The sequence below is a fragment of the Lineus longissimus genome, chromosome 2 (genome assembly GCF_910592395.1).
Source record: "Lineus longissimus chromosome 2, tnLinLong1.2, whole genome shotgun sequence".
Lineage (NCBI taxonomy): Eukaryota > Metazoa > Nemertea > Pilidiophora > Heteronemertea > Lineidae > Lineus > Lineus longissimus.
This window is the reverse complement of record NC_088309.1, coordinates 28,068,499-28,091,551: the sequence shown is the minus strand read 5'-3', so window position 1 is coordinate 28,091,551 and position 23,053 is coordinate 28,068,499. Positions and strand designations below refer to the sequence as shown.

The following is a 23,053-nucleotide window of genomic DNA, read 5'->3' as shown; positions in this document are numbered from 1 at the left end:
TCATACATGGAAATGCTCTATCTGGTGGCAAAGTTCTGCGAGCTTTTTTGGTTAATGAATTACTGTACGAATTTTGTCATTTACGGTGTATCACTGCCATTCTACAGGAAAGAGTTATCTCGTATGTGTGTCAGTCAAAGTAACAAGAAAAAGTGACTTCATACATCTTGTCGAAGTTTAATCATCATACCATAGGTGAATGAAGCTGCTTGCAGAGGCTTTAGCAGATACGTCAATATGTTTATTTCCACTAATAAAGTTCATCATTCCCTCATCTAACATCAACATTCGTCTTCAGAGACGACACGTCCAGACAGACGACAGTAGGCCTACGAGCCAAACACCCGACGATAAACAAGAGATAGGAGCAGCTTGATCCCGGCGAACTACTAACCGTGATTTTATCCCGACTTATCTCTAATGGTGGCTTAAGATGTAATCTCAAGGTTTTGCTGCTGGCCTGTCGATCGTCTCACATTCCTGCAACGACAAGGGAAGAATTGTAAGATACATTTAGGTCAACGAAATGCGCGGTCATGTTCGGAGAGATGCCAGATTATCTTTGAATATAACCTGACTAGAATCAACAATTTTCTAGAAGCATTTAACATGTGTCATATTCTGAACTTCCACAGGTATATATGTCATTTCCAGAGCTGCATGCCCGCTTTAATGATAAGAACTCGAGAAAAGAACTCGAAATTTGTCGGTTGACAGTATCACGTTACCATTTCATTGGGCTTTTCCCGCGCGCGGCACGGCAGGTCATTGCAGCGGATGGCGATGGCGGCAAAGGCGACCATTCCGAGGAGGATGGAGACACCTCCTGTCACGAAGGTCCACCGGTATGACCCTGTGCTGTCGTATATAAAGCCTGCAAAGAAACAGAAAGGAGAGGCTGTCAGTGAAAGGCTTGGGAAATAACTATAGATTCGACTATACATGGTATGTTTGCTCTTACATCAAAGGTTTATCAGGCACATGTGGTAATCTTCGATATGATAACGCCGGGTAGCATTAGTGGTTAACGCTCAGATCGCGTTGGTGAACCTACCTGCAGCTGGTGGACCTGCTAATGTCCCGACCCCCGCCATCATGGCAATATAACCAAATCCAATCCCAAAATGGTAGAGTCCGAGAAACTGTTCGGCAAGATCCGGCATGTAGACCCCATGAGGGGCCACAAAGAAACCGAAAATGATGGCGAAGATGATGAAGCCCGCGTAGGATCCCTGGATGAGGGCACACATGGGCGTGACTAGTCCAGCGATGACGAACGAGACGAAGTGCGCCCAATTGACTGGAACCTTGGGATGTTGCCCGATGGCGGAGTAGAACAACCTGCCGCCGAGGTTCGCTATCCCTATGGTTGAGAACAGCATGCTAGCTTCTTGCCCCTTAAACCCTTGAGTCTGGGCGAATGCGATCATGTGATAGAATACTGCCGAGATCCCAAACGTCACCAACAGATACACGAGTAATAGCACCAAGAACTTCTTCTTTTGTAATATTTCTATATGAGCACGGATGTCTTTTTGATTCGCCTGCGTCACGTAGCCCTTCTGTTTTCGTTCTCTCCTCATGAGTTTGGCCATCACCTTGGCTTTGACCGGCTTCATCAGCATGGCAAGGTAGATCGCCTGTAGAGGGAATCCAGCCATGATGACAAGAGATGACCTCCAACCAACTATCTCGATCAGCCATTGAGCTATTGGCGGATAGAAAAAGATTCCCGCGCTTATACCCGACATGGCAAAGCCTGTAGCGAGTATCCGGTGCTTGTCGAAGTAGTAGCCGACTATGATGACGGATGGGGTAAAGGCGAGGCCTATACCGAGACCTGGAAGGGTAAGAAAGAGAGCGAGAGTCATTGCAAAGGCAGATGGCAGTGAGACGCAGGCCAGTAGGTCAATAACGGATGCCATAAAAAACATATCACATTCGCAGGCATTACCTCGCGGCCGTAAAATCCAGAAACAGCAAAGTTTGAAGACATACTATTTACTGTCAGAACTATAGTATTTCTTCAGTTTTGGGTCTTGTAAGCGTATCTTGTGTGCCACTGCGATTGGGCCCCAGTTGCATGGGTTACTGGCCAATTGGATCCATCCTCAGCTTTTGGTAAATATGTGCTTCCTACCTGGTATGACTCCCATGGTGACAATAAGGACGGGGACGCTGCGAGCGGCAAACCCAGATATGAGCATTCCCATGGAGGCGACGAGGGCTCCCGTGATGAGGACCATGCGGGAACCAAACCACTCACACAGGGTACTGCTCAAAGGCCCTGGAAGAAACGGGCAATCATCGCGTTAAGGAAGGATGTGGTGTTGTTGTGATGTTCACCGGGCAAAGCATAATGACATGACCAAATCTCAGAGAGAATCGCACAGGAATCCAACCCGTCTTACAGTATCATGTGGGCAAGTCTCGACAAGAACGATATACTCAAACATGTCAAATGAAACTAATGTATGCAGAAGCCTCAGATGGCATTCGATTGATTCTTAGTGGAACGCCATACCTTTGCGCTCCTTTTCAATATTGGCAACCAATACCAAAGAGCTCAAAGACAGCCACTTACCAATGAATAAAAACAATGATGAGTTCATAGCTCCAATCCAGGAGACCATGCCCAGGCCCGTTTCGTACTCTTCGTGGAAGATGATGTAGTAACTGCTTGGGAGGTATGTGCTGGCGATGAGGATGGCCTGTACGAGGAAGGCTGACACCATCACGACCCAAGACCGGGCCGTCTCGATGCTGGCGTCCTCGTCTGCATCATCGTCATCTGAAATGCACAAATAATCGTTTGCGCTTCGTGAGATAAAAGAGACTATTCCGTTTCAAAAAGTTGAAAGTAAGCACAAACGATGGTCCGGGGTGGGGTGTCTTTATAGTTGTGCCTAATATTCTGTGTAAAATGTAGACTTTATCTGTACCAGGAAGAATCCATTGTCAAAACGCCTAAAAGACGAGACTGTGTTTTTAAGGTTACCAGTTACATTTCGACACTAGATCCCTTCACATCTTTCCAGGCTTTTGATAGTGAACAAAAGTTATCTTTCCTCATGTCATACAACCACGATGATACTGAAATCTGTAAATATGTTATCAATTTTTTTACAACATGTCTCAATAAAAGAAAAAAACCTGATACCAATACTAGGACAAATCGATTCTCACCTGACTATCATTCTCATTATTATTGTCATATAATCATATCATCATTCCAGAAGCCTACACTCTGTTTATTATCGTCCTAACCCATTTCCAATTTCACTAGTTTTTTTATATGTATTGTCCTGTGCTGTGTATGTGTATTTTTTATATTGCATTGTCTTATTGTAAGATCGAGCAATAAAATAACAAATTTGAGTGAACTTTTGGAAGGATGGGTTGATATGCTTATCATGCATGTTGTTCCCACTACAAAGCCCAATGCAGGCTGAAGCGAGTTTTACCGTAAGCTCAATCAGCCGGGAGGGTGATCGCCTCGCAAATGGAAGGTCTGGGGTTCGAACCCCGAAGAGACATTGTTGTTTCCACTGTCATACACTGAGACATACTCACTGATGCCAAAGACTGAAGCAGCACGGCTTTCTTCTTCCTCCATCACGGTTTCTTGTCTTCGGTCCTCCTAAAGCGACACATGATATACTTTACATAAACCAGTTACACGATAGCATGTACATGAAGAATCGTGATCATTACTGTCAGTAGGTTCATCCGTGTTGTAACAACCAATTACACGACATGTATACGTCATAATCGCTACGTGATAAGCCTCGTTGAGGGATTCCGGATCCGGTGATTGCCACCAAAACACATCACCATCATTTAAACTGTGCCAAATTATCGCATTGATTTGGCCACTTGTTTTAACAGACAGATGATTGGTTGAGTTCAAGTCAGGGTAGTCTCAGCGCGACTATTCTTGGATGTGACTAAGCATTGCGGGAACGGGTATTTGAATTGTCCGGCTGATCTCGAGGAAGGACATGTTAATTGTGATATTGCCACACCATTGATTATCATCTCAGGTTCTGCAGAGCCAAATAATACATCCATATTGGGAGATATAAAGACATGCCTCAAACCAACAGACGAATAGACTGTCGGGGACGCTGTCACCGACAAAGACGCACTCAGTTTTCAACATAATCGGTAGGTGTACCTTTGTCCTTGTCAGGGACATTCTCTGGTCAATAAACTCAACTGGCACCTAACCGCAGTGACAAGAAAAAGCGCTTCCAGGTCCTGAAGGTGTATTACGTCCGAGAATGATTCCATCAGAGAGCGAATTTTAAACTCCCGGGCAGAAACGAACGACAGAAAAGCTGCATGACCGGGTGTGACGTACATGCATTTGATAGAAAAACCCGCTTGGGCTCAGCGTAAACGCAGTAGGAGAAGAAGTACACGAAGTTCACCGTTTGATGGGATTAAATTGTCCGGAATAGACTAAGGACATAGTCAAATGACTTACCATCTAGTACCGCGATAGGCCTGTGTCCGATGTGATGGTCCTGGTCGTGCTGAGGTTGTGTTAGTGTCTTTTCCGCTGAGATGATCAATATTCATTGTGGTATGGATTATATTAAACTTTAAGGTACCAGTCCCCTTATAGTCCGCAGGATTAGGCCTAAGGCACGCTAAAATGTGTCAAGTTATGTGTGTTCGGGCAGATGGGAACTCCTACCTTTAAGCTTTTCAAACGGTGATTGAGACAATGAGACCAACTTACAAGTCGGTCTCATGGTCACAATCACCATATGCCGTTTGCTATGGTCGGGTTATTCTTTTATGAACACATTGAAGATGTTCCAAAAAGTCACTCGTGCATGGAACACTCGGGTTGCCGAGACAAAGCCATTGATATTTAGCCCATGCCCATTATCAAAGCATCCTTTTGACGCTTGAGCATGTCATCAAGACGTGTCCTAACGGAATGAAAAAACGGAGTGATGAAATGCCCTGAAGATGGCGTTCTCTTGATAGTTTATACAGGACCATAATCAGGTGCATGAATCTACAGTCACAGCCGGTTTTCACACTGAGGTCGACGAAGAGCCAATCAGTTTTGAGAACTTGTCACAGCCAGGGAAAGACCACTTTCCACCTTGAGTCCGGCCGACAGCGACCTTTTTGAGGACTTGTCACAGCCAGGGGAGACACCACTTTTTACAGTGTGTCTGGCCGAAAGCAGACCATTATTTGAGGATTTGTCACAGCGAGGGAGAATATTCTCCACATCGTGTCTCGCTGAGAGCAGGCAAGTTCTGAGGACTTGTCATAGCCAGGCAGACGCTGTTTTCGACGTTTCTGGCTAAGAGGAGACAAGCTTTTGGAGGTCACAGCCAGTGAGACATCGCTTTTCAAAGTGTGTCAGGCCGAAAGCAGACCAGTTTTGTGGACTTTTCATAGCTAGGGAGACACCGCTTTTCACTTTCTGTCGGACCAAGAGTACACTCCGGACTGGCCTCGTCCCTCACCCTATATAAGGAGACCAAATTAGAATGACGCGATGGGCTGCCCAGGGAGTCTAACCAAGAGTAGACCAGGTTTGAGGACTTGTCACAGCCAGGGGTAGGCTGTTCTCCACAGCGTGTCAGGTCAACAGCAGGTCAGTATTTAGGACTTGTCATAGCCAGGGGTAGGCTGTTCTCCACAGCGTGTCAGGTCAACAGCAGGCCAGTATTTAGGACTTGTCATAGCCAGGGGTAGGCTGTTCCCCACAGCGTGTCAGGTCAACAGCAGGCCAGTATTTAGGACTTGTCACAGCCAGGGGTAGGCTGTTCCCCACAGCGTGTCAGGTCAACAGCAGGCCAGTATTTAGGACTTGTCATAGCCAGGGGTAGGCTGTTCCCCACAGCGTGTCAGGTCAACAGCAGGCCGGTATTTAGGACTTGTCACAGCCAGGGGTAGGCTGTTCCCCACAGCGTGTCAGGTCAACAGCAGGCCAGTATTTAGGACTTGTCATAGCCAGGGGAAGACTCTTCTCCACAGCGTGTCAGGTCAACAGCAGGCCAGTATTTAGGACTTGTCACAGCCAGGGGAAGACTCTTCTCCACAGCGTGTCAGGTCAACAGCAGGCCAGTATTTAGGACTTGTCATAGCCAGGGGAAGACTCTTCTCCACAGCGTGTCAGGTCAACAGCAGGCCAGTATTTAGGACTTGTCACAGCCAGGGGTAGGCTGTTCTCCACAGCGTGTCAGGTCAACAGCAGGCCAGTATTTAGGACTTGTCACAGCCAGGGGTAGGCTGTTCCCCACAGCGTGTCAGGTCAACAGCAGGCCAGTATTTAGGACTTGTCACAGCCAGGGGTAGGCTGTTCCCCACAGCGTGTCAGGTCAACAGCAGGCCAGTATTTAGGACTTGTCACAGCCAGGGGTAGGCTGTTCCCCACAGCGTGTCAGGTCAACAGCAGGCCAGTATTTAGGACTTGTCACAGCCAGGGGTAGGCTGTTCTCCACAGCGTGTCAGGTCAACAGCAGGTCAGTATTTAGGACTTGTCACAGCCAGGGGTAGGCTGTTCCCCACAGCGTGTCAGGTCAACAGCAGGCCAGTATTTAGGACTTGTCACAGCCAGGGGTAGGCTGTTCCCCACAGCGTGTCAGGTCAACAGCAGGCCGGTATTTAGGACTTGTCACAGCCAGGGGTAGGCTGTTCCCCACAGCGTGTCAGGTCAACAGCAGGCCAGTATTTAGGACTTGTCACAGCCAGGGGAAGGCTGTTCCCCACATTGTGTCAGGTCAACAGCAGGCCAGTATTTAGGACTTGTCACAGCCAGGGGAAGACTCTTCTCCACATTGTGTCAGGTCAACAGCAGGCCAGTATTAAGGACTTGTCACAGCCAGGGAGACACCACTTTTCACATTGTGTCTGGCGAAAGCAGACAAGTTTTGAGGACATATCACAGCCAGGGCAAATTTCAAGGACTTGTCACAGCCAGCTGGAAGAGACCGTTTTTGACAATGTGTCCATCAAAGATGATACCAGTACAGCCAGACAAGGACTCTTTTTCATGACTTTGTGACAAACATGTCGAGACCGTTTTTCAAGTCTTTTAAGCACTCCAGAAAGGATACGGAACAAAGTGGCTCAAGTCATAGCAGTAGTAGCAGTAGTAGTATATTTTATTGCACAATCGAACAAGGAATCATATCATCATATCATTACACATACTGTTGTGCTCTCACATGGTTTGAATTGTGGCATTTTTCAAATCTATATTCCAACCCGATAGTTTATGAATCCACTCATCACCTGGGTCACACAAACCCATTCCTCTGGCCCTATCCCCAAAAATAAGTTGGTTCATTAATCAAAATAAATTACACAAAGTCAAATAATTGATTCAATTTTCACAGCACCTTCACCTCTTGTAACGTTTATAGCACATTTAAGCCACGAGAAGCACTTTCAAATATGAATTGAGCATACATGTATTCCAAGTGTCTTGAGGCAATTACAGATAGCTCCTCTATAGAGGGGACTTATCTTGAGGCTCTCGTTCGTAACAGATTTCCAGGTGACAACCACAAGGAAAGTTTTACTCTTAACCAAGCGTCTTGGGAGATAACTCCATTCCACAGACCACAATAGCAATGTCATTTCAATCCTTCTTAAACCATTTTGATAATAGTCCAAGCGCAGCATCAAAAGTCCGGAGCGCAGGATGGGTACCTCGGTGTTGTAATAGTAATGATCCCGCCTCCGTATCGAATCCACTCTCCGCCAACTCGTGGGCAATATCTTCAATATCAGCATAGGCCTGTGACTCCTCATCTGGTGGTTGATGTGACAGCAAGTACTCTATTAATGGTGGATAATAGTGGGTTGTAACAATCTTAGATGCTAGATGGCACTGAAGAAGCAGTTTTAACATCTCGCTATCGTTATATGCCTGGAAGAATACGAAATACCACTGTATCACATGTTACTGGACAAAACATTGGCACACGCACCGGCGCTTTCTGTCAATAAGTGTCAAGTTGTAAACAAATACGGAGCAATAATTGACAGGTAATCATGAGAATCTATTTGAGTGCCTGACTGAAGAAGATTTCTCGAGAAAGGTGGAGGCATTCTGCTTAAATGTCTTACCTTTGTATGTGACTGTAGCTCGTTGATGGCAGTCTCATACAGGTCATCATCTCTGGCAATCAAGATAGACTTCACCGCTGGCACAGGCTGCCCCTGGCTCAGCATCACTTCAAACAAGAACTTGATATGCTGGAGAAAGAACATCATTCATGAGAAGCGTGAAAGGTACCAAGGAAACAGATGTATTTGATAGACACATCGCACAGCCCAACTCATTTGGTGTGGACATCAACAAAGCCACTTCTGGTAAGAACTTTAACTGACCTAGTATATCTCTATGACAGAAGGAGATCCCCAGGTTGATCCTCAGGTCTCCTTACGTGTACCCTCGGTTAACTTCTAGTCTTGGGAACAGAGCCTACCTGACTAGACATTGGTGACACTTTGAACTGTTTGAGTGAATCAACAACATGGGAAGAACCTCTCTCTGGATCCTTGGTGACCATCAGATGGAAGAGCTTGCACCATGGATGTAACTGAGGGGGGCTGAAATGAGCAGAGTACAGACACCATGGAGACAAGCAAGTGTTTACGACATAATACCCTAAGGAGGTCATGCACTATAGGCTCTTTGCAGTTGACATCTTCACAGAACATTCCATCAATTGACAACGGTACTTTCAATCTAGCATTAGCCACGATTGTCTTGAATTTGAACCTACCTGGCTTGAGCAGCTTGGAGGGGTGGCCAAACTTGAAGCAGATTCCTCAGGGCCAGCAACTGGTTCATGTCACAACTGGACTCAAGAAGACTCAGGAACAATCCCTCTCTCTTCCCATCTGACACAATGTCATCTGCAGTCACTTGCCGATCCTTCCAAGTCGTCTCAACGATGGCTTCTGTCCGGTATAGGATGAGAAGGACCAGGTCCTCATCCGAGAGTTCAAATGCCTGTTCCAGGATCTGTAGGATGTCCAGCCTCGGCTGAATGGCAATCGTACTGTCTGAGACAAATGGCCGCACCAATAACAACACATCATCTTGGCTAACCAGTTCACCTCTGGAATATAACGTTGATATTGAAATCTTTCGTCATGGAAAAGAAAACTAAAAACCTTACAGCCGATGCTTATAGCCATAACGCAAGGGTATATGCTGAAGAGCATACTTCTAACCAATAGAACACTCACTCATTTTCCTGATGGTCACGGACAGCATCCACCAAGTTCTTCAACCCCTCCAGGGGAGTCTTCTCTCGTAGAATGCTGCTGACGTTCTGCCCACCGTGATCCCGGAGCTGGTCGACGATGTGCTGCACAGCCTCTTTGACTGCCGTGGCAGGCGTCCATCGTTCCAGCGGAGCAAACTCTAGCAGGTCCTCGATCATCTCAGTGGTCTGGCCATCGAGGATCATACGAATCAACAGAGACTCAAGCTGAAAAATGCAAAAAAAGATTTGGATTCGTGTCTTCACAACTTCGACCACTGTCAACACATATCAACCACAGGAAGAGTACATGTATGCATTGTGTGCACACACTACTTTCCAAAAAGCATGAAAATCCCGCTTACCTTTTCTGGAAGTGACCTTGACTGGTCAAACTCGCCAGCATAGCTCCTGACCTTTTCATCATCAGATGCCACCATGGCCAGGTACGTCTCCTGCTTCAGTCTCTCAAGATGGACACTAGACTGCTGGAAGTGCTGACTGGCCATCTCCCAAGTGACAGTAAGGCTGAAAGAAGACGAATCAGCCGATTCCAGTCCGAGTCAGATACGAAAGAATATGGCATATTTTATACTGAAGAGCACTTGCAGAATATTCATAATACAATGTAAGTAAATTAGAATGAGCCACTCACTTTGAGTCATCCTGCTTCTTTTTCTTGCTACCCTGTTGGCGAGAATATTTCAACACTCTCTTCACGATCTCCGCCCGACACTCAACAGACAGCTTGGATGATGCCTCGGCGAATGTGATGCCATCAATGAAGCGAATGGCATCCACCGGGATGAGCTTTTGTAAGAATTCTGCACTCAATTCATAGCGATGCATCCATTCACCCTGAAATAGTTGATGTTCATTGAAGTAACAATGACATATAGTACAATGAATGCATGGATTTGCATAAAGGCCAGCCTGTTTACATTTAAAATGTTGAGCTTCAGATACGTCTGCCTTTTTTTTACCCCAGACTATTGATTTATGTAAATCCCACTGTTTGGGAGTGTAATCGCTCGAGACTTTTCCATTGGTGCAGGGTGTCATTAACGCACCCAGAGTCAATCTGTAACATCCAACAGATACAAATGACAGAGAGAACTTTGAACAAAGGTAATCTGCACGTCCATGCAATGATTTCAAAGAGATGTTTACCAATGATTCTGGTTGTTTCTTACTGGCCTGGTCACCCTGCCAGAAGACATGCTGAGCCCAGAGAGCAAAGATACCACTCATATTGAGGAAACCATCACCCTGCAAGATACAATGACAAGAAAAGGTTCAAGACAGTTGACAAAGGAATCTCTTCTTCATAGAACTCATATTCCATTAAGGTTTTTACAGTCAAAAGTTTTTCAGACCTTTTGACCTCAAGCTACAAGGACAAAATGTGACAGATTTGATCAGACTAGTAACCGACCCTTACTCACCTTATCTGGTATCTTTGGGGCAAGCTTGGCAATGCCCTGCACGTTACTCGCAGTCAGATGAGGCTGAATCAGATCCAGGGAATCATGCTCAACATCTGTTAACTTCTTGTAGTCGATATCTATAAACAGACAGGCCACAATGAGTGAATGTGGACAACCCAACTATCACAATACTGCCAGCAATATCCACACCAGATTCTGGACCTCCAGACTTGACAGACCATTCATTTTACTAGCTCCATTCTGAAGTCTACTCAAGATGGTGATATGATGAGATAATAGTAGTCAAACCAATCAAGTTTCACAGTGAATAGTTTTGGTTTTGAAAACCTGCAGCTAACAATTTTCATTCGATAATGGGATCATCACATTTACTCACTCGGTATAATGGCCTTGATCTTCTTGAGCAACTTGATGTGAGTGTCAGCCGAGAGTTTCTCCTTGCCCTCGCATCCATCCAGTAGTGTGTAGTAATAGATCAAGCGGTCGTAGTCAGTGCCTTCGATCGTCGGGTAGATGTAAGTCTTCATGCGCACACGGAACTGGTCAGCATTCTGCTTGAGTAAGGCAAGCACGTTCATGCCGTTAACACGATTCTCAAGTTCGTCTGTCGCAAGGCTGTAAAGAAACCACCACTGTATTCATAAAGGATTGGCATTGAGTTCACACAAAATTGCACACCAGGGGTAAGATTGGCTTAGAAAGTAGAAAAATCAAGCCAACATCATAACCAGGGCTGCACCACCATGAGAAAGATTGTTTCTAGTCACAGCCAGAACAAGCTGCCATCTGAGCACATGGCCAAACAACTTACCCACTATCTGAGAAGAGAAACTCAAGATGAGTAACGTAGAGCTCCCACAGTGGTAGGTCATACTTCTCAGCCAGGGTCTTGGCTATCTTAAGTACATGGGCATCAAGCGTCCTGAAATAGAGGGGAAATATTTCATCAATGTTGTCGTTGGCACAATGTAATTTGTGTACTGAATCTCTAATGAGAGCAATGTCTACATGCAAGTTGAACTATTGATCAGTTTGGGACATTCACCTTCATTTTGGGAGAAGTTCAAATCTTTCACCAATCTCTCAACTGACCTCTTTGAATCATTCAAAGGAACAGCTGTACTTTGCTCTGCGATGAACCAAGTTATACTGTGTTGACATGGATGATGATACTGAAGAAAGCCTTACATGGCCAAGCCGAGGATGGTTTCCCTCTTGTACTCATGATCCTTAGTAAATCGGCCAACATTCACCCCCCTGCCAAGTCCCTGGAGTATCTGAGCCTGAGTGAAGTCGCTCAACAGATCATGATACTTCAACAGATTAGGTATCAGCTCCTTGACGTCCGGTGACCATTCATCCTTCTTGTTCCTGGTGACCAGTTTGATGACGCCCTGGATGACCTTGGCTGGAGGTTGGGTGTAGAGGGAGTTCCAGCGAGGTTCGTTGTACGGCTGCAAGATGTTGTACACTTGTAGGGCATAGTAGTAGGCAGCTAGTTCAAGAGTAGGACCAGTCCTTGGTAGGCTGTCCAAACAACCTTCAGCATCGGTCATCTTATTCAGAGTCAACAAATACGCCAGACCTAAAGTAGTGTCTCGGCTGATGGAATCTTGAGCCAACTGTATGAGCACTTCAGTGGCATGTTGCTGAGTGCCTCCTTCAGTCAGGGTCTCCTCCAGCTTGGCTGTACGGAACAACAGCTCATGCAGGTTATCCTCACGTACCATGCTGGTAGATTTGTCATATCTTGCTTGACTCTGTAATAAACAGAGCAACTGGTGAACATATAGATGCAATGAAAACGAGTATCAATACATGTCTTCTACCAACTACCATTCAATTCCACAAAGTGATAGGCCTGGTAATACATTCTGAAGTTGTCAATTCTCATGAACCTTTCATCATTTTGACTTTCAAAATGTTAATTAGTAAAGTCACATTGCCATGTACCCCTACCTTGTCAAGATAAGCTCCCTCCATGATGCCTGCATAAAATGGATGACATCCCTGTATCTCCATCGCCTGGTTCCCATCATCTCTTTCATCAATCAACATCTCACTCTGTTGTCTCATCGGGTGGAGCGTCTTTAACGTATTCTTCCACCAAGACTTATCGCTGACTGTCGACAGCACATGGCGTGTCGTCTGCTTGGTCGATGTTAGGATCTCTTTTGTCTGTTCGAGGGCGCCACGTGCAGAGAATGGACTGAGGCGTGAGTTTTGTTCTGGTTCCATTATTGTGTTGACCTTCTCGAAGATGATCTGGAGAGAGGAGTGAAGGGAATGGTATATTTTAAACTTGCGAAAGCTAGAATTGTGTACAATACATGGGAAGGCTTGAATGGTGTTCAATACATTCAAGGAGGCCTGATATCTCAAACCAAATCAATACTGCACTGTTGTTGTCTCATCAAGCCACTTCCAGCTGGAGTAGCAGCCCCCCCCCATCTACTTTCAGATATTTCTAAGAGAACTGAAACTGATGCAGCACTCACCTGAGTCTCAAGTAGACATTTTGCCCTCAAGATTGGTTCAATCATATCAGGTGTGCAGTGGGTCACAGCAAAGGACAACAACTTCACTCTGAAACAGAGAACATTGTGCTGATTCCTGAAGTTGTAATGCCCGTCTTATCCAACATTTGTTTGTATATGATCGTCAGTAAAACAAGTCAAGGTTTCACACTTCAGCAAATCTTGACCAAGGCCTTTGAACATAAACATCAATTTGCATATTGCATTTGAAGACTCATTGAAAACAAGTTCTTGCAGTTTTAAAAGGAAACATTAGAACATAGTTATCAGTTTCACTTTGTAGCAATGTACAGCTGGAACACTTCAAAAACGATGTGGTGCAACATTTGAAAAGGGATATCGTATAGGGAAAGAAAATAATGGATACAGTACATGTACATGCAGAAATACGGTCACACTTGGAGGGAAACTGAACATGATGAAGGCATTAGGATTAAGCAGAAGATGGTGGTCTTGAGGGCCCCTAAACGAGACAGCTATGATACACAAGTCTACCTTGCTTCCAGAGCTAGTCGTCTGCTATCCAGAGAAGGCCAAAGATTGAAGGAGACACAGCAAAACTAAAAAAATGACTCATGCAAAATAAAAATGAAGAACAAAAATTTTCAAGGCCAAAATTATTTTGGGACTGATGATGTTTCTTCATTTTGAGCAGAAAAAAAAACAAGTGAAAAAACTTTTTGGACTTAAACTTTTTCATCCTTCGGGGGCCTTGTAATGGTAATTAGAGAGGAAACCATTCGGACCCTAGTAGATCAGAAACATTGCCAAATGCAGGATCGGGAAACTTCACCGCATACAAAAACCGTTTGTTACAGTGATCAAACATGACATGCATGCAGACAACACGTTACAACCAAACATGCTAAAACACTTACTTTGCTTGAATATCATGAAATTCATTCGTCTCAGCCAGTTTTTCACATTCTGTCCATACTGGCCCATATCCTGATGCCATCAACTTGATACAAGTACTGTGGGCAATCCTGAAATCCTTGGCCTGCAGCAGAAACAACCCAATTAGTGACACTACATCAGAATATTAAACAAGTTGTATGCTACGACTAAACTTGTAACACCAAACATGTAGACTCAATTGACTGTCCTTATGTGACTCACAAAACTGGGGTGGCTCAGTGTCTCTGCAAAATGCTTCTGAATCGCACTATCCTACAATAGCCAAGTGAGGATGAATGCCTAGCTCAGTGTCTCTGCAAAATGCTTCTGAATCGCACTCTCATACACCAGCCAAGTGAGGATGAATGCCTATGTGATTGATAAGGGTACAAGGGAGATCATCTTACCTTTAATGCAGCCTGAGCCACCAGTTTCAATACCTTCCCCTCCTCATCCATCAGATCCTCACCACCCACCCGCAGCAGGTGACCAAGGGTTAGTAGCTTCTCCGCATGAATGTAGTTCGTGGATTTTGAGTTGAGCGCCTGGCGCACCAAGTCAAGCCTGTCCTTGTTGAGACGCACTGTAATAAGAAACAGATCGTGTTTAGGAATAGAGCAGATTTAGGGTCCGACAGACATGGGTTTGCATTTGCATTCAATGAAAAGAGACTAAGGAAGCCAATTGCTTTTAAGTTGAAAGCTATCAGTTGTTCATGAAGATGGAATACAACTTGCTCACATGAACCACTGTGATAGCAGCACACACCTGCTCTACTCTGGAAGGCTGAAGCTGTCGTATTTACCTTGAAGTGGAAGTATGTTCATTCCAAACTCGTTCAATAGGCCGAGAGAATCGATGAGGTCAAGTTCTTGCTGGATTTCAACGTTTTTATCTTTGATCAGCAGAAGGCACGATCTAAGAAAAACCAAACCAAAGTAGAACATACCTATTAGTTTGTTTCAAGAATTTATGATTGAAATATGTTGTCCTTTCCGACATCGCCTGGTTAAAACTCAGAGACTTCAAAACCTTACTTACAGAGGCACTGACCCCTGGCAATGCCCTATACAGCTCAACTACTAATAATAACAATATGCACCTCAGCGAATATAAACTTTGTGACCTACTTGGCTAAATGCATGCATGGATCAATGAGGTTTGCAGATGAGTTGAAGTATTCCCTCGCTGCATTCAGTGCCAGTTCAAAGGCTCTCCTGTACTCGACTTTCGGTTGGAGTAGGACACTCGGTAGGCCTGACCCAGTGCTGCTGTGAGCCTCATTGCTGCCACACTCCATCATTTCACTGGCAAGTTTGATACTGTTAAGGTTGCTGGAGCACAGGAGACTCTCGGTGAAAATCTGAAGTGGAAAAGAAAAGATGTAATGATGCTGTCTTGGAAACAGCCAAGCTGGTACTGATCCGTGACTGTACTTGTAATGTGTCTGTTTGGCTGTGACATTTGGTAACTTTTCCAATCATTTTCTACATATACCTTGCACTGTATGGAAATATTTACCTCATAGACTAGCTTTGGTTGCATTGACTTCATCAACCCTGTACACAGGTCCAGCATATCATGGAGCAGAGTCTTCCATTGCAGTTCGTTTGGATGCGGCACCCGTCTTCCCGCGAACCGTGACAACTTGGTAAACAGGTTCTTGGTCTCTTCAAAGTCTCTCTGGAAACATAAAACATGTGAAGACCAGGATCCACAGCAGGAAAGAAGCATGGGTTGAAAGGACCTGGGCAGGTTATGGGATATTACCAGACAGACTAGACAAGGCCTAGAACCTGTGAAGCAGGAAAAGCATCTTCATAGCCAGAAAACTTGCGAACTTTGTCACAAAAGTAGTTTCTTGTTAGCTTCCAGACAGTTCTCTGCTCGTGTATGAGCACTTAGACAAAATGAAAGAAACGTTTATTTTTAAATCCACGAGACTCACCTGGGTGTCTCTGATATAAGCCAGAGTCTTGGGAAGTCCATGTTTCTGTAGGATCGAGGCAGCGTGGAGGTGTCTTTCAAGCTCATCGACCAGGTTGTGTAGTTTGATGATATCCCCAGAATGTTCTTTCTTCCGCTGTGGTAGACATTCGAGGATTGCTGTAGACAAGGCAAGCTGGTCATCCCTTTCACAGGCATAGACACCTTCCAGGGCTATTGACATCAGCTCATACTCGTTCTTGATGACAGGCTGCCTTTGCTGCAACACACAATGTATAAATGAAGTTAGGAGGTAAAGACAACTGATCAGAGGCAAAGACACAACTCTTCAAAACAATCATCTGGATCTTAATTGCAAGTACAAACTGATAACAGTAGAAATCAGCTGGAGCAAAACGTCAAAATCTACAACTGTAAACTGCAGAAATCTATCATCATTTGGTAATATATCAAACTCACATGTGATCTCGAGTTCTCAAACACCTTGCAACAGAGGGTGAGATCCGTGATAGCCAGATCAACCAGGTAACTCCTCATCAGGTCTGAGCCACTGCCAGGATTCAGGCGGTCACATCGCTCCAAGAATGGCACCAACCAACGATGCATGTTCTTCTCAAACATTTCATCACTCGACTGAAAGGAAGATAGTACAACTGAAGCCAGAATATTGACAGAGGGGCTGTGTTGGCCAGTGGGGCAGGTGTCAACATGAAACCTTGCAGAGGTAGAGGCAAGATACCTCTGGATCTGGGTGATGATGCTAGGACACTCTACAAACCTTGGACATAAGAAGACACAGCTTCTCAATGCTCGAGAGCTTTTGGAACTTGTTCAGTGTCCACTTGTCCTCGGCATGACCTTCATAAACCAATGTTTCTAGGGTCACAAGGTCATCATGGAGAGCTTCAAGACCCTGGAATAGAACAGAGAAAGTAATGGAAAACATTTCCAACATAGGGGTTTTGATAGTTTAGGTTCAGCAAGAAGTTGTTTCCAATATTTCCTTCAAAGTGTGTATGTCCACTTTCACAACCAGAAAGTACTTTTTTATTGAACTCAGCCATGTAAACACTTTCCCTCAATGTGACAATCAGTCGAGAACCTACCTCCACCCCTCTTTCCATTCCAAACTTGATGAGCTCAAGGGAGTAATCAACAAGTCGCGAAAGCCTCTCAATCTCACAGGCTCGATGGATGTACCACTCGGTCAATAAACTCTTAGAAATAGAGGCAGTCCTACAAAGAGGTAAATGAAAGTAGAGATTAGAGCTACGTCAGACATATCAAACTCCGAGTTACTTACGATTGAAGCAGCTTGGCTTGGACAAGGCATCATCAAGTTTGAGCAGCCTGTAGCACTGTGGTCTTTGAAGTTTGAACTACTTGGTATAAGGATCACATTAGGCCAACTATTAGTAAAAGGCTGACAGCAGTCAAGCTTCTCATAACAGGAACACAACCTGGTCACTTACTTAAATTGGAGGTAGTCTGTGTTATCTTCATAGAGACCAGCACCAAGATCAATAGGTGTTGGATCAATGGCCGCCCTACATATATCACCCTCACACCAGTCCTTCTCTCTCCACAAGTCACACTGCCAGGGTAACACTTCAGGGTCATCAATACGCATACTGAAAAAGACCAAGGGTATTAATAGGATGAGACTGAAAGCATCACTTTTTTTCTCATTTTCATTTCAATGAGATACTAACTGAAAATGTATCAAAACCTAAGAACGTACCAGAAGCAATTAGAGATGAGCAATGTTAAACTGAGTCAAAGAACCATTCAAATCAGATAAACCTTGGACAGGAGATAAAATACAAGGTTAAGCATCAACTAAAGTTAGTACAATGGCTTTCTTTTTGTACAATGATTCTTTTTACTCACCCTGCTTCAGGTAAGAGATCCCGATAGTCCGCTGGCGACATCGTCTCAGGGAAATTGGAGATGATCGCCAACCTGTGAGGGACGAGGTCTTCAGCATGGTAGGTGAGGAGATGATCCACTGCTCGGTAGTCGCAAGCCTGGAGAGAACAGGGTGAAAGGAAAATTAGGGAACTCAAGGCTGAGGGCAAATCTGAGGCAAAGACACCAAACGTCATGAGGAAATCTGCGACAAATACCTACCCTGGCAAAGTCCACTGTAGCCTCCAGGATATTCTGCGCGCGAAATTTTTCATAGACCTTGTGGTCAAAGTGTTCCTCAGCGACATGGGCACCGCCAAGAATCATCTCATAAGTGGCCAGCCTGTCGAGATACTGCAGCAGCTTGGTGCGAGCGCGACACAGTTCTCTTTGCTCAAGGTTAAGCCTGCAATATGGAGCACAATGAAGTAAGAGGTCATTTGGATGTCAAAACGAGGTTTGGCTAGTCTACATGTACTTGTAGATTGAAATTGGGGGGTAATTCAAGTTTAGCTTGTAGAGATCTCGAGTTTGGTAACTTACATTTTAAAGTTGACCTGTTTTGTCAATTCTGCTCTGCGCTGTCTCTCTGCCTCCTTCACCCTCTCCTCATGAGCCTCAAGGTCAAAGCCATCAAACTCTTCTTCAAGGGACAAGTAGTCTTCATTATCACAGAGAATAAACCTCCCTCTGTCTTCTCCTTTTCCTATAGCTATCAATGCCTCCAGATCAGTGCCGCGCAGCCCATACTGGAGCAGCTCTCGCATGGCTTCTATGCTCTCTGGAACTCTCTCAAGGCATTCATGCAGCACCCATGATCGCTTCACAATCTTGCTCTGGAAAGAAAGGGAAAAAAGTGACAGAAACTTCAACCTACCTTGTGACAATCAGTAAGAGAGTGCAAAACTAGATATTTTGGAGAATCCAAGGGAGAGTTTTGCTTTGTTTGCAAGGCAAGCGACCAACTGAAAAGACTGCACCATCTCACAAAGCAGAGTCTGCAATATACTCACCAAATAGTCCTGGATAGAAGCGACAGATACAGGTGTGTTCCTCCACTGTCTCTGATACACGAGATCACAGTCAAGACCGTAAGCCTGAGCAAGTGCCAACGCTTCACCATATTCTTCATTGTCAAGCTAAAAAAAGGACAGAATGGGGATCTTAGAATGCATCCAGAATGGTATACATCCAAGGATTAATCCAATACCCGTTTATTAAACAACAACCTGATTTCTAACTTGCTGGTGTAGAACCTTCACATTGTATATGTAGTAGAACCACTCTTTTAAGAACATCATCTGTCCTTAGAGATATGAAGTTGAAATATAGGTCAAAGTCCATTGAGTTCAAGTAGTATGATCGAATAGATTTGAAGTGATTACTAACAGATATTAATTCATCTCATCAAGGTGACATCAGTTGCTTACCCTTTTGGCATAGAGTTCCTCTGGGGTGGTCGACTTAAGAGAGATTAGACGATACGTCCTGTGTACAACTCTGAAAAAGAGTAACTCTAACTTTAAAGAAGATGAAAAACAAAGGGGCTGAAGTCTTCTTTGAATATGGCAGGAAACTGAAGATCATGAAGTAAGCATTGGAAAGAAGTCTTACTTTGGCTTCTTCCTGGGTGGTCTGAATCTCTCACTGTCCGTCACGTAATACAGGACATGCTTCATGTAGTACGTCGTCCGCTGGAAGTACGTGATGTCATCAACATCCTCATCATCGCTGTCTTCCTCATCATCATCGCTGACCACCAGGTGACGCTTCAAGCTGGAATACTTGCACTCGCACTCTAGACCGAGGAAACCTCCGTCATGAGCAGTTGACACAAACGGTGATGGTTCAAACCATTCTGGAGACTTGCCAAGAAGATTCCTTAATTCATTGACGGATGACACCGTCACGGACCCAGAACAACGCGCAAGAATCAGCGCCTGAAATGAACACAAAACCATTAGTCTCAGAGAACGTTAACCACACCCACGATAACATCTACTTCTCATGGCATTCCATCATAACGTTTGCTTCTCACACAAGTGTTGAAGGAGATTTTGAACTCCACTACGCGCTCTTGCATTCTCTGATTACGAGATATGGTTTTACATAAATGCATATATATACTCACCAAGTCAGACCACCAGTTCACGTCAATGACACTTGGAGAAGTGGTGTACTCTGAAAGTAAAGAGACCAAGTTGAAAAATGTGTCAATTGGTAATCATTTCTTACTTGTACATCCACAAGTTGCTTTCATGAACACAACTGTGCCAGTAGAGTAGACTCCTTTCCACAGTACAGATAAGGGCAGGGCCAGGTGATTGTTTCCCACAAAGCACACACACTAGAGACAAGAACTTACCCCTCGCAATCTTTCTCCTTGGATTCTCAACAATAGCAGGATTAATCTCGTCGAGGCCAGGCTGATCAGCCTCAGTCCATGCTTGCCTCAACCTCAGGGAGGGCATCTCCCACAGTGACAGCTTGCCTGAATGGTGGATTGATACCAGGAGGTTACAATCAGGAGAAATACACATCTTGAAGATGCCATCCTGCAAAAGTATATGGGGAGAAATCATCAAGATGCTTCAACTTCACTCCAGGATCAATGAGAATTTCCAAAGCCACATTGTAGATTCCAGAGATCATTGTTAGTATAATCGTTCAAAGGAGCAGGTACAGAAATCAGGGAGATTAAACTTACTGGCTGCTCTCTGGACCATCTTGGCTTCATTGCAGCAAGCTTGGCCAAAAAACTGCGACTTCTTTGCATCTGTAATGAAAAATATGAATCAGGTCCTATTTTAAATGACTGATGTCCTTTCATGTTGAATTTGAAGACAAGTTAGCTCCTACTATTTTGTGGCTGTGGACTATAGAATCCTTAGGGTAGATCATCTGAGGTTTGCCACTAGAATTCATGAACCGTTTCAATGAAATTTGAGGCAAATCACAAGTAAAGGCTGAGATAAACTGCACTCACTTTGGCTTTGTCCTCTTCATAATCAGTAATCATCTTGTAGTAAGGAGAAATGGAGATGGACCTCCAAGCAGTGATGCCTTGTTGTGTGGCAGCAGATGTGCCCTCATCTGTGACTGACCTCCCAGTGCCTCCTACCAGTATCAGGTTGTGTTGGTGATCATATTCCACACAGCTAAGGCCACTGGGGTACTGCGAGGTGAAGTAGAAGCTATGCTCTTTCCTATAACCACTGTCTCGACTGATCAGATAACTGCCAAGTGCACCTTGATAATTGATCACAAGCAGCTGAATTTTCCTAATAAGTAAAATAACAACACAACTGAATAAGAATATGGTGCATTATCCCAGGTCACATGCAGAAGGTAGTGATGACGTTGACCACAAACCATCCGGTTCCCAGTCAAGTCTGTAACAGCAAGGCCACATTACCAACCCTCCAATCATTCAGAGAATGTGACTTACCAAATATCATCTTCTGTCGGAGGTTTGTAAGTTGTGAAGACGAGTCCAGCGATTGCTCTACTGAGATCAATGGGATGGTTTGGGTTGTTGGAGGTCGCCTGAAGGTCAACGGAAAACAGGTTATTAGTAAAACTGGTTGATGAGTTTAGATATTGCAGTCAACTTCTTGAGCTAGAGATTCATAGTCATTGGATATTGAGTCAACAAGGATGTCATAGTGAGTCAAACCTTCGTCTTGAACATTAATTTTGGATATGTCAGTTACCATTCACAGATATTTGAGTGCACTGTTTTTGGAGACACTTTCTTTGGTCACAAGCTGGCATAACACTTCTTTACTACTTACACTAGGTATCGTACACAACTTGGTTCCCACCACATCAAATACATCAACGTTCCCATAACTGTCTGAACAAGCCAACATGGTACTATCCAAACTCCAGACAATTTTCCTCCACTGTGGGCGGGCGTCCCTCGAAACTGCACACCGCCCATGAACTGTGCTGAATTCATCTCTCGTTGACCTAATCTCAACTGTCTGATCCTGGAGTATGGCAACATCTTTGCCATCACTGGAATATAGAAAATAACATAACGATGGAATAACCAACTATACTTTCAACAAGGAGTGATTTCTTACAGCTAAACATGCTCCTTGTACTTTTTGTAGATGATGAAGCAAGTAGGCTAATTAGGTGATTTCAAGACTGCACAAGGAATTGACGATATTTACCAGCTTCGTTTTAATTGATGTTTCAAACTTTGCTTGTGACATAATAACTTTATGAGTTGAAACAGGTTTTCAATGACACCTGGCATTGTCAGACTTTGGGTTTGAAGGAATCTGGGTTTTCTTCAGTCAACTTACTTTCCTACAGCAATCTGCCAGTGAAGTTGACAAGTGACAAGTCGGACAAGATCTGGAGGTAATGCACACGGACTTGCTGTTCTCAGGGGGAAACCAATACTTCGAAGAAAGGTCCACAAAACATCTGCAACAAAACAGAAATTTGTTCAAAATAGAATGAACTGCAGATGATAATCAGAGTGATGTGTCATTACCAGATGGTATAGCATTGCTCTGTCTACAACACAAAGCCGAAGTTCCTGAACTGTCTTTACTGTCTAAGGTATGGGGATGTCTGGCCCTGCCCCTGCTGTCTGCTCTAAAACATGTCAGGTATTCTTACTTTCTCTGAACTTACATTGGGAAGTAGACTGAAATCTTCCAACAATTGAGACTTGAGACCTCTCCTTGGCCTTTTCATGACGATTCTGAAAGAAAATGACACATGCAGTAGGTGTTTTCACTTCCACTGCATGAAAATTAAAAGTAATTCGAGTTGGGGACCTGTCGAAATAAGGGTGCCTTTTTCAGTTTTGCACGATTTGGGCAGCTTACACGGCTTTACCACACAATTGCTACTATACTTTTGCATCAGGCAGTATTTTTGTTTTCAACTGACCGCATTCTCACACTCCTGTTGCCATTCCGCTGGCACAGAGAGGTCATAGAGTATATTTTCATCTGGCAAAATCCGACTTTTCATTTCGCCGTCCGCCATGTTGGCACTTCGTCGACTACTCTCTAACAGGTCAGATATAAAACTG

The 23,053-nt window shown here is 44.4% G+C and overlaps 2 protein-coding genes across 2 annotated transcripts; both read right to left on the bottom strand.

Annotated features, from left to right (window-relative positions):
• Positions 1-157: 157 nt before the first annotated feature.
• Positions 158-4,775, bottom strand: LOC135483372 (monocarboxylate transporter 12-like). Its single transcript, XM_064764219.1, has 8 exons — positions 4,703-4,775; positions 4,490-4,564; positions 3,574-3,640; positions 2,585-2,791; positions 2,141-2,287; positions 1,055-1,840; positions 729-874; positions 158-480 (listed from the first exon to the last, which is right to left on the bottom strand). The coding sequence occupies exons 2-8, from the start codon at positions 4,490-4,492 to the stop codon at positions 442-444; spliced, it is 1,395 nt and encodes a 464-aa protein (XP_064620289.1). The 5' UTR covers positions 4,493-4,564; positions 4,703-4,775; the 3' UTR covers positions 158-441.
• A 2,356-nt stretch (positions 4,776-7,131) lies between these two features.
• LOC135483371 (NBAS subunit of NRZ tethering complex-like) lies at positions 7,132-23,026 on the bottom strand. Its single transcript, XM_064764218.1, has 39 exons — positions 22,909-23,026; positions 22,648-22,717; positions 22,311-22,434; positions 21,789-22,014; positions 21,443-21,540; positions 20,981-21,275; positions 20,702-20,770; positions 20,360-20,549; positions 20,126-20,175; positions 19,609-19,934; positions 19,425-19,494; positions 19,008-19,133; positions 18,538-18,830; positions 18,217-18,400; positions 17,977-18,113; positions 17,559-17,717; positions 17,193-17,322; positions 16,865-16,999; positions 16,546-16,719; positions 16,088-16,345; positions 15,661-15,822; positions 15,270-15,502; positions 14,945-15,057; positions 14,547-14,722; positions 14,121-14,242; positions 13,204-13,291; positions 12,665-12,970; positions 11,894-12,465; positions 11,517-11,627; positions 11,082-11,320; positions 10,703-10,821; positions 10,428-10,526; positions 9,913-10,115; positions 9,623-9,785; positions 9,241-9,485; positions 8,772-9,110; positions 8,472-8,595; positions 8,110-8,238; positions 7,132-7,909 (listed from the first exon to the last, which is right to left on the bottom strand). Exons 1-39 carry the CDS (start codon positions 23,005-23,007, stop codon positions 7,619-7,621), a joined length of 7,047 nt encoding a protein of 2,348 aa, XP_064620288.1. The 5' UTR covers positions 23,008-23,026; the 3' UTR covers positions 7,132-7,618.
• Positions 23,027-23,053: the final 27 nt, after the last annotated feature.